At 39.5% G+C, this 12,392-nt stretch overlaps 1 protein-coding gene across 1 annotated transcript in view; it reads right to left on the bottom strand.

The window, feature by feature from the left end:
- LOC147723126 (1,25-dihydroxyvitamin D(3) 24-hydroxylase, mitochondrial-like) overlaps positions 1-12,392 on the bottom strand; it is a 162,213-nt gene that overhangs the window by 92,011 nt on the left and 57,810 nt on the right. Inside the window, exon 8 of the mRNA XM_086967450.1 lies at positions 3,714-3,859. Within this exon, the coding sequence (XP_086823576.1) occupies positions 3,714-3,859 (146 nt within the window). The remainder of the gene's footprint in view (positions 1-3,713; positions 3,860-12,392) is intronic.

The raw sequence follows: 12,392 nt of genomic DNA, 5'->3' as shown, positions 1-12,392 counted from the left end.
CTCACTACACGCACGCACTTTAGTCTGGGACACAGGGAAAAAGTGCGCAGAGACCAAAAATCACTAACACAGATCACATATTAAAAGCAAAAAGATTAGGGGTGAACCTGCCAGAAGGGCCAAGTCCAACAATTTCCATTATAATAAAGAATGCAATTACTGATGGTAAGATGCTCAGGGGCATATTTATTAGGAAACTAAATGTCGGGACACCAGTACGGTATAAATCATACATGTAGATTTGCTACTTATTATCATTATTCTTGTAAAGGTGAGGCAGCGTCATGCCTTCCTCTTCTCAAGTTTATATGCTGACAAATTGCTGCTTATTCATTTATTATGGGGATTAGCATTTGCTTTTAATTTTCTGACTACAAAGTGAGACAAAATTGTAAAGTGAACTATTTGACAATGTTGATGCAGTACAGGATCTGTGAAAGATAAGGCTGTAGAGTGATATGTGCAAATGATAATTATTTACTGACTCAAACCCCATTTCCACATATCGTCATTTTGCCAGTAATGCGAATTCAGTGGTCATTTGAATGAAAAATGGGCTGCCTGTAAATAGCAGCCAACCACTACACCATGCTTTAGTGATGTATTTGTGACAGTGTGCTCCAAAATGCATCACTGCCTTACCACTCTCCTGCAAAATAGGTGTGGCTCATTTGCTACACTTGTTCTTTGTACAATGATTGGATTTTTCAGAACCCCTTTAACTAGTCTGCAGTAAAATTAAAGCAGCACCCCCACTCTGAAAATTGTTCCAGCATCACTGGGCAGCTATACCAACATGAGGACAGCGATATATAGCATATTACATTCTGTGCATTTCTCTCTCTCTCTCTCTCTCTCTCTCTCTCTCTCTCTCTCTCTCTCTCTCTCTCTCTCTCTCTCTCTCTCTCTCTCTCTCCATCTCTCTCTCTCTCTTTCTCTCTCTCTCTCTCTTCTCTCTCTCTCTCTCTCTCTCTCTCTCTCTCTATATATATATATATATATATATATATATATATGTATGTTTATGTATGTTTTATCGGACCTTTCGAGCAGAGGTAAATGTAATAACTATAGGGAAACTGGTACAGTAGGTTTTCATTGTTGTTATGAAGTATCTTTATAGAGTCTGTAACTTTGGTTTAGCCTACTGCTCAAATTCTGCCAGACATTAAAATATGATGTTTTGTGCCCCACTGCCTCAGTTCCGCTGCCATGGCCATCTATCACCAAACATTGTGGAACATCAGAGGCAATCCATCGTAGACATAAACTTCAAATGTGGCAATAGCTGATAATGTCCTAGTACTGTAGCTTGAGCAGAGGAAATGCAAAATTTCTCTTCAAATTCTACCTTTTTCCTCCAGTTTCTACTCTAACTAAATGACAGGCATAGTAGAAGCCATGGACAACTAGTTTCTTCCATAGATGCTATTCCATCATGGGATCTGCTGGAGCAAGAATTGAGCTGGACTAGGTTGATATAGCTCTTCACTTTTCTTGTCATTACCAGGTGTGTCCTTGCCGGCTTCTCCCCTACTCCTTTTGCACCTATTGTCTGTAAATTCCAAGTAAAGGAGGAACCCAACCCATTAGGCACCCCTTTCAACTGCCATGTGACAGCATCCCCAGGAAGTTGAATGTGGCAGACAGGCATGATCATGGGGGTTTTGTGACATGTACGTAGACTTTCCAGGCAAGTACTAGCATTATGAAAAAGTACACTTTTTTTTGGTCCCACATCTGGTGGTCTCAGGATCTAGTAACTCTTCTGTCTCTCTCCAGAAAGGTTACCAATGTAGGAGTTATGTTTGATGACAAGATGACCTCATACCAAATCAATCAAGTCACTTCATCTTGCTATCATATTCTGAGAATAGGAAACAAAGGTTCTTCTTTGCATCTCTTTGAGCTGCAGAAAACAGTTATAGTTGCTCTAGTGTTATCTCCAATTGACTAATGCAATATGCTGTAAGTCAGCATTCAACAACGATTATTAAATAAACTCCAGACCCTTCAAAATACAGCAAGACATCTGCTCTTAGGTATCCCTAAGTTTCAGTCAGTTTCCCAGGCTTTATCGAAACTTCTCTGACTTACTGTTGGGAAATGGATCGCTTTTAAGGCTTTATGCATCGCCAATAAGGCTCTTCATGAATGTGGTCGGAAATATATGAAGCTCAGAATTCAGTGGTATATCCCCAAAAGAATGTTATGCTCCACTTTCACAACAAATATGGTGTTACCTAAATTTAACCAGGCTTCTTGAGGTGGCAAAAGTTTCATCTTTTCTACCGGAGAACCGTGGAATAGTCTTGCTCTGTACATAAAATCTCAGACCAACCTGATTTATTTCAAGAAACTACTTCAAATATGGCTGTTTTCTAACCTATAATTGTCCTGCATGGTTTCAGTTTATCCATGATTGTTTGCTAGGGCCAAGACGCCTATAGGCAGTAGCACGCTATATAAAAATATCGTTCATTTACAAAGATAATTGTTTTCCCTATTTACTTGGTTCCTCTACCCTTGGCTATAAAGTACTTACTCTGGTGGCCGGGATACACAAAAGTCTACAGAACAAATAGTTTTTGTGCTTCAATCTACTTATAGCTTCATTGCAAATGCCCTGTCAAAATGATGAGGGGTGGGTTGATTACTGGGCGCATTAAGGCTGCATAGTAAGTTTTCCAGCAATGGAATGAAAAATAACATGTAGGAACAGGGTTTCGAGCACTCACTTATTTTGCGAGGTAATCTTAGGAGTTTGAAAGATTGAGGGGCACATGCATCAATCTAGGATTTAGCATTTCCTAAATAGCGAAAATTAAGGAATCGCTATTTAGGAATTGCAAAATCCTACGCATCAAGAAATCCTAACAATTTTTAGGATTTCTTAAATTTCGGAATTTGCGATTCCTTAATTGCGAATCGCAATTAAGGAATGGCATTACATTGATTCCTATGGGCCTAGAGGCCCATAGGAATCAATGCCGTTTTGCATTTCTTTTTTTAGGAAATCACAATTTGTTGATGCATTGCAAGGGTGCAGAGGGGGGTCCAAAGGACCCCCCCCTGCACCCCTGAAATGTATTTTAAAGTGCATGTTTCACACACACATGTCCTAAGGACATGTGTGTCTGTAACATGACACTTTTCAAAATGCATTTTTGTGCTTTTTGAAACAATTTCGCAAATTAACACGAGGGTCAACCTCGTGTTAATTTGCACTTCCTATTTCAAAATTCACATTTTTTTTAAAAACAATGATGCATTGCATTTAAGGAATCGCACAAATGCGATTCCTTAAATGCATTCGCATTTTTAGGAAATGCAAAAAAAAGTGAATTTTGAAAAATTGTTTCATGCATCCCAAAAACGTATTTAGGAAGTGCAAACGGCCGAATTTACCGATTCACACCGTTTGCACTTCCTAAATAGGTTGATGCATGTGCCCCTACGTCTTAGGATCCAAAGCTAAAAAGATAACATACATTGTACCCATCTTTCTGCATAGGCCAGGCCTCTCAAATCTATATGTTACCTTAGAAGTTAATGTTTTCATATAGCCTCAGAAATGCCAACATTTCACAACATTGATTTCAAACTAAGATTAGTTTATTTTAATATGTTGCATTGCACAGTTTTATTATCAACACTAAATGTGCACCTTTTGTATCACTGCATCATCACAAATGTTAATTATACAAACGTACCGTTTCAACACCTCCAATTTGAAGTTCTGAGAAAATGCCACATAACTGCTTTCGTGTCAACTGACTGTCTTGGCACACTGCACTCAGTATGTCTTCTTTTGAAGTGTCTGGTTGATTTTCAAGTCTTTCGCTGATACAGTTCTTTGCTACCAAAAGAAATGGGTTGTGATCCGTTAAACAGTATTATGAAATTAGAGTAAACATTGAGAGTACATCAATGAAAGTACACTGTGTAGATAGGATGATTTTAGCAGAATTAAATTTTTTTAAAATAAATGGCAAAAGTACAATAATTCCCTGACTTGTGACTTTCATATGCACAAGTACAAATTTAATATAAAATGCAATCAATTACCAAAGCATTCGTGTGTATAACTTATTATGCACACCCACAAATATCCCAGAACATGGCTTATATAGTTATAAAATAGTGGTCTTGCCAATTGACCTGCCCTCTATTTTCGTGTGCAAATTTGTGATTCTCAGAGGTGTTTGCATGCTGATGCACAAATTAGGTCATTATGCTACTTTACGCAATTTCACAAGATACTGGAAACTATCAGAGCAGCCAGATATGGTATCTGATGCTCCTTCCTGGACAACCCCCTTACCCTTGAGTACCTACCCACAGTGACTTTAGTCTACCATGCCAATCCCATTGCTCATAGCTTAACTGCTACTCCTATCTACTAATTCACCGATTTTCAAAAACTTTTAATTGGGTAATGCAAAATGTGCTCAGCAGTACCTCACCCCCAAAAACCATTAAACTCACTACAATCAGGATTCAGCCAAGAACTTTTCTACTGTGACCAGACTAGTAACATAAACATCCACATTAATCACCACCACCAACCAGAATCACCTCGCTTATAAACTTATCATATAGATGTCTCTCCAACATGCAGGATGTGTGACCATATCACCATATTAAGTATGCTTGGCTCACCAAGAAAAAATAGATATTGACTGGTTCTCTAATTTCTTCAAGTTCATTTCCCGATAATCATCTCTTTTACTTTTAGAACACACCCAACAGTGACATCATTACCTCATTTGGTTGCATCTGTTAGATCTTTGATGACACTCGGATCTTAAGGGCCTTCACATCCTATACCTCCCCACCTTTAATCTAAAATACGAGACACCTTAAAGTCATAAGAGAATGGAAAACATCCGCTGCCCCAAGCTTAACTTAACCTAAAGTGAAACAATGTACCTATCAACACACCCAGACTCCTCTACTTTTTCTACCTTTAGCTCCACTAGAAATCTTGCCAGGAGGTTTGAATGGAGTTTCAGGCTTGTATCACTCATCACTTCCACCAATTCCCTCAGGTTCCACCTACTTAGTACATGGAAAACTCACCATCACCCATCCTTTCACAACTCCAAAAGCTGATAAAAAATGTGTTAGCAAGCAAGCTAGTACATTACAATGTCCTTCTAGTTAGCGCACAACAAAATTCCTTCCTCACTTTGTCAAATTAAATGGGTCTGCCGCAATTACATTGTTCAAACTTCTATTGCACCAACCACACCCTACAGCAAAGATGTTTGATGGCTTTGCTCCTAGCAATGTACACTCATTCATGTTTCAAAATAAGTGAATGCCACCTCTTCCGATACCTTTAGCACTGTACCTATAGTTATGTTTCAACAAATATTCTAAGCATTGCAATTCTATGCCATCTATTACTACTCAAATAACCCTGTGCTGAAACCAAGATTACATCGTTTAAACCATTAGCATACCTGTAAAGGTATCCCCTCTCCTACAAGTTTCAGTCTGAACCTTTCCTTCCTTCACTTAAGTCAGTTGCTAAATCAAGCCTTTTCACACTGGATGACATGCACAGATTATCCAGTTTGGGCCCTCGACCACCTACCCCAAGATACATACATGCAGATCCGGCAAATTGTACCTAAACTTGTGAATGCTATGTGTTATTACTTTTACTGATGGATCACCTCACCTAACTAATTGCAGCCCTGCAGAGTTGATTTCAACTTAGGCGGATTTACTATGGTGATGCAGGCCCCCCCCAAAAAATATATGAAGCTGATGTTTATAAGAAGCCCTAAAGTTGTTAAAAAATGACATCCTACCCTAGAGCAAAAACAAAAATCACAAAATAATTCCATGATTCCACTAAAATATTCTGTGATCTTGATTTTGAAATTGTGGCTTAATTTTCCATGGTGTAAACTAAATTACCCTAAACAATTCTCACATGGATACACCAAATATATCAGCAATATCTGAATGGTAGTGCGTTTGTCTCTCTTTTACTCATTTTCCAATTGTAGAGTTGCCAAATGTATTCTGTCCTGCAACTGTACTCCAATTAAGCACATTTGGAGCAGTCATGTTATTCCAGAGAGGAGAGAGTTCATGACAATCTAGGAAGGTCGAATACAGGCTATAACAAATATCCTGTTGGCCTGATGTAATTTTAAACTTCTTTTTTTTTTTAAACCAATTCAGGGTTTTGGAATTTTAAAAGGATATCTTGTCAATCATAATTTGGAAGCATAACCTTCAAAGTAGTCATATTTTAAACAGTGCAGAATTCCTTATTTACCAATTGTTGCAAATATTGTAAAGCATCAGCATAATAATGCTGTTCAAAGTAGCATAGTGCCCAACCCCCGTCCTCTGATACTTATATTGTTCTCTTAAATCTGACCTTTGGGTTTACCATCTCATTTGAATCTAGTAATCTCATATTTATTGATTAAACAGGTTGAAAAATGAACCAATGTTTCAACAACAAACAAGATATTTTATTTTCTACTTTAGTCTGTCGATTATTATCAAACGTTTTTTCTTAAACCTAGAAATTGTCTATTAGTGTTCATTCCATTTGCCTTAAAATGTAATTTAAAATAGAATGAGAAAAGAAAGAAAAACTCAGATTCCATGTCTCATTGAAACTACTAAGTTGGTTACCCTAAGCAAAGAAGAAAATTCCTTAGTTTCACAAACCAAAACTGTATTTGAGTTTAGTTATGCAATACAAAGATAACTTAGATAGTTATTTTAAATAATGTAATTATCAAAAGATATTGCCTGTTGGATATAAGAATTAAACGCATATGTGTATACAGTGGTTAGGTTTAAAAAGTATTTTAACTGTTGCATCTTTTTTATGTAATACAGCATATCAATGATAATTGTGTTGGCGGAAAAACAGCCAAATGGAAACTGCTCATGGAGAAAAGTACATTGATATTACTTTTAAAGTAACAATAGATAAACACCTTTCACTGAAACAAGGATGCAGCAGAAATGGAATGGAATTCCTACAGTCTCCATGTCATGTCTAAATTGCTACCGACCATAGATTCTGTGTAGTTGTAATATAATATTAGGTTCTTTGATTTGTGAAGATTGTCCAAAACCCTTCACTGCAGAATTTGCAGCCAGTAAAGAACACTCTCACTATTCCTATATCAGAGGTAATTCTACATAAGAGTGCTCTACCAGTGGAAACTCCTTCAAATAGCAATTCAGCATCCACTTCACAAGTAATTTTATTTGGTTGCCACTCGACTCTAAATCAGTCGTTATTTCTGTCTGTCAGAAATCTTTATTTGGCTATATTCCAAGCCATAAAAGAATGCATCATACAAGAATACAAAAGTTTCTGAATAAAACCGTCATGAAATTAATCCACATATAAGAAACTCTTAAAATAAACATCACTAATCTACATAAGATGATAATAATGGAGCACAAGACAATCATTGTACATTATTCTTAAAAACAGCACTTTGAGACAGCATCGTCACCAGAAACGTGAGCTCATTTTCCAACAATGTTCCGGAGTCGAACTGCAGAGGAGATGTATTTGTAGACCATTGAACAGATAATTTAATCCTGTAAAAGCTGAAGATAATACAGTGCAGCCCGACATTTCCTTATATTTCAACATTTTAAAAGTGGAGTTAAAAAAGCATGTGCTCTGCCTTGTTTGTGAATCACATGGGCATACATCCAATCTAGCGTCAGAGAATGCTTCCATGGGTATGTGACCAATAAATGTGAAATTCCAAACCTAAACCTTATAAGATAATATAATTTGGTATTACTAAAATAAAAGGAGAGGTAAGGCCGGTGCCTGAAGAGCAGACTAAAAGCGAATGCTCAGTGAGTCTTTTTTTCCCCGTCTCCTGAATGTCTCTTTTCAGGTAAGAGTACGTCAGAAATTCTTTCTTCAGCTTTACCCTTGTCATTTTAAGAATGTTTCCTGGATTGTCAAGACAATCTTAATCCCAAGTTCCTCAATTGGGATCTAATATAAGCGATCCAAGGGATTTTGTTTGCCCATTCTAGTTTTAAATAGTCTGTGATGACGGTATGATTCAGGACTGGTTCTTCTTTTGCCCAGATATTATACCACAATAAGAGAGGTGCTAATTGTGTGCAAAAGGACAGGGGAATCTCCCTGTGACACGTGGTACTTGAGGAACTTATAGGAACAGTCAACATATTTTCAGCTTTCTGGATGCCTAAGATATTACAAGATCCCCAGACTCCAGCACCATACAAAGTAGCGGCACACTACGTGCCTTATATATTTCAAGGATTGCTTTTATTGGGCACAAGCCTAGTGTTTTTGCAAATCTATGAATGGCCTCCAGATTTTGATTAAAACCCCTGATCTTAGCCTCCATTAAGTGGTGCCATACGCCGTTTGAATCAAAAAGGATTCCTAAGTAGGGGGAGATGGGCACGTAGAGCAATTTCTCACTGCCTATAAAACAAATCTTCACAAATGTAGGATGTTTACCAACCACCATAACATGGGATTTAGCCACATTGCTCTTGAGGCCAAGGTCATTCATAAAATAATTAAAACTCCTTAAATGTTGATGCAGCCCCACCCCGGTTTGAGACATTAAAACACAATTGTCTGAATATAGTAATGCCGGTAACGGCCTTTTGCCTATCTGTGGAGCATCCAGGCGCCCATTTATGATAACGGTTCCAAATCATTTATATACAGACAGAATAAAAAAAGGGCAAGCACACAACCCTGGTGAACCCCGTGGCCCATTTTGATTTGTGTTGTAAGTTCCCCACCTGCTTGTTAACGAACCGTCCCAGTGACATCCGATGCATAGCTGCTATGAAATGCACCTTCGCTGATTCAATGCCTATCTCCAACATCTTCTCCCAGAGCTTTCCTCTCTGCACCCAGTCAAAGGCAGACATCAGGTCCATGAACCCTAAATATAGGGATCCCGGCCTGGCTAAAGTATACTTGCCTATGACTAGGTGCAGATTAAGGCACTGTTCTACTGTGCCCAGCCCCCTCCTGAAGCCATTTTGGATATCAGAAAGCTTGCCAGTCTCTGTTACCCAGGGCTCCAACCTTTCTAAAATTACTCTTCCAAAGATCTTACAGGTGCAGTCGATCAGGGATATAGGCCGGTTGCATTTGGGGTCTGCCCTGTCACCCTTTTTAAAGATGGGGACTATTGTCACGGTTCTCCAGGAGTCAGGAGGATATTTAAGATATTTTTTAAAAGCGGGAGCCACAGGGGTGTATTGTCCAGGAATAAATCCGCTGGGACGCCACCAGGGACAGAGGCCTTGTTCCTAACGGTCCGAGTTAGGGCCCTATCTACCTCATCTTGTGTCTGGGGTGCCAAGGCTGTTGCCCCATGATTATTATTAAAACTAAAAACAGGATCACTATATATTTTGTAAAGACCCAAGAAGTGTTCAACCCAGGTCTCTGGCATAATGGCTGCATCAATTTTACCATTTTTAGACTCATTAAAATAATCCTGGTTAACAGTTTTCCAGAAAAATTTGGAATTTCTGCTCTGACAGGCTATGTGCAGTTGTTCCCATGCTTCATGCCTGATTTCAAGCTTACGTTTCATTAGCGCATACTTGTATTTGGAGCGTAACTGTTTTACCTCTGATAAGTTTCGGGATTTTATTTTCAGTGCCTTTTACTAATTGATTATGACAAAAGGTGCAGTCATCATTAAGCCACCTTTTGCCGCTCAGTGGGCTAGAACTTGGTTTCTTGATTAATATAGCATTTACGGTCTCTATTATTCCCTCAAAAGAGGTTACCATATCTGAGGGGTTTATATTTTCTTCCAAGCAGTCTAAGATTTGAGTCAAATTAGTTGTTATAATTTGATGTAAAACCCAGTCAGAGTTTATGGCAGACCACTTCCGGCATAGCCCTTTATTTTTATTGTAGATTAATGGGCAGTACTAACTAAGGCAGGCTGGGCATCAGTTTTGGTCACCATCTCTAAGGAAATAGGGTAGTGATCACTATAAATAATTTTGTGTATGTTAAAAACCAAAGAGTGGGATTTAAAATACTCTGAGAAAGCAATAACAGCAATTAAAATTGCCTTTGCCTCTTCCAATGTATGTTACTATGTCAGTTCCTGCTAAATTGATAAGATCCACAGTGAGACAAAGTGAGAATTTTGACAAAATTGAATTAAAAATATTCCCACAGGGATTGTGAATAAAATGACAGCTGTCATCTATATCCCCAGCTATCAGAAGACAAGCGCCCTTTCTTGAATGACGGCATCATTTACAATTGAAATCGCCTCCCCATAACACTATGAAATCAGTTTTTAGTTCCTCTATATGATTTGACAGTGCATATTCCAAATCTTGGGCAATGCTTATAGTTGCAGCGTTAAAATTGTTATGATAAAAATGTATAAGTACCAGTGTCAGGCTTCGTCCAATGGAGATGTTAATAATATGAAAGTGCGATGAGTCACATTTAATCCTAACCAATCTACCATTAATTGGCATCGAGACAAGTGTCAATAAATTTCTTTTTGCATGACCACCCAGGGGGACATTGGCCTGTGTGTGAATCGAATAAAACCCATTTATATGTATGCTGTCTCGCCGCCATGTTTCCTGAAGGCATACTTTGCTATAATTTTTGATAAAAGAAACCCAATCCGTGAGTTCTAAATTGTGTGATAATCCTGCAATATTCCAAAATAGACTTCCACAAGTGGTCATATTTTTTGTGGCAGTAAGCCCTTACACTTTGGAATATAAGGGTAAGGCAGGAGTCACTTTGGGGCTCATATCATTTGGTGCCGCACGGGGTTCCAAATTTCCGTGCAGCAAAACATTTCATAGTGGTGCAGTGCTCTCTGATGATACATGTGAGGAGCAACTGACTTAGGGGGTCATTAGGATGGCGGACGGACCTGCGTCCGTCCGCCACCCCCGAGGAAGAGGGACCATCCGCATGGGCAGCGGCGGTCCCTCCATGCAAATTAGGATGTGACCGCCACCCTGGCGGTCACATCCTGTTCCTTTAACCTTGCGGCGGGTGCTGCTTGAAGCAGCACCCGCCGCAAGGTTAAAAATGCATGTGTAACATTTACATGCACAAAGCGGCAGGCACTGCGTGGTGCCTGCTGCTTTGTGCATGTAAATGCTGGGGGGTACCATAGGTACCCCCCATGTGCACCCCCCACCCCCAATACCCTGGGGGCCTGCAACGGGCCCCCAAACACCAAAGACCACATGCTTTTTCACGGCGGAAAACCCGCCGTGGAAAAGCATGTTTCCGCATGAATCCTAATATGGCTGGCGGTGTCTGATAGACACTGCCACCATATTAGAGCTTTTCCGCCGCGGGACCGTGGAGGAAAAGCGGCGGACGGTCTTCACCTCCGCAGATGACCGCCCTGCCATCCTAATCTGGCGGGGGGGTCTTTGCAATCACCGCAGCAGTGAATCCGCATCCTCGTGGCCGGCGGTGGCTTCCGCCGGCCCGGAGGATGCAGATTCACCGCAATCCTAATCGGCCCCTAAGTTGGGACTCTCAGGGGAAGCAAAGTTATCCACACTGCATGCATGAGCATTATGCGCGTCAACTTGAGGGCTAAGATTCGAGGATGCTAAGGGATCGGCACTGTCTATCTTGGTCATGTTCGGTGATAATGACTTAACCTTCCCGTGCTCCTTGGTATTTGACGAGGTCTGTGGTAAACCGCAAGCTGAGGTACGCAGTCAATCTACATATTCTAGGGGAGAAAAATGATTAACAGTTGGGATAGCAAAAACAGGAGGGATATTAGCAGCTGTTGATTGGGAACCTAAGCCTCTTTTCGTTTCCGGTTTATAAAAATACCCAACTGGAACTGCCTCCATGGGGCCTATCCATGAGACAGTGGACTAGGGACCTATCCCTAAATATAATAGCAATACAATCCCCTAGATCTGTTTTGACTTGTGGCACAGTAGTTATTTCTCAAGTGACAGAAGATGATTCAATATTAGGTGGCCTTTAGCTGGCCTTTAAAATGCCTTTTTTTAAAGATATGTGTTTTGGAGCAGGATAAAATATTTCAGAAGTTTAAATATTGCTTTATACTGAGGATTTTTCCCTGATGAAATACCTTTTTTGTTTGCACATACATTTACACATACATTTGCAAATGTAATCTATCCCCCACATTTACATGATAGATCCCACATACCTACTAGCCATACATATTCCTTATGATTGAACTCAGCTGACATGTTAGTCCTAGGAGCAAATGAAAGGAAAAAGTCTTTGATAAACTAGATATGGAGCCATTTTTGGAGCTTGGTCACTGAAAGCCCAAATGCGAAAGTAAACCACCTTTATTTGCCGAAATAGCTGGAACATT

The sequence above is a fragment of the Lissotriton vulgaris genome, chromosome 4_1 (assembly GCF_964263255.1).
Source record: "Lissotriton vulgaris chromosome 4_1, aLisVul1.2, whole genome shotgun sequence".
NCBI classification, from domain to species: domain Eukaryota; kingdom Metazoa; phylum Chordata; class Amphibia; order Caudata; family Salamandridae; genus Lissotriton; species Lissotriton vulgaris.
This window is presented reverse-complemented; position numbering and strand designations above follow the sequence as displayed.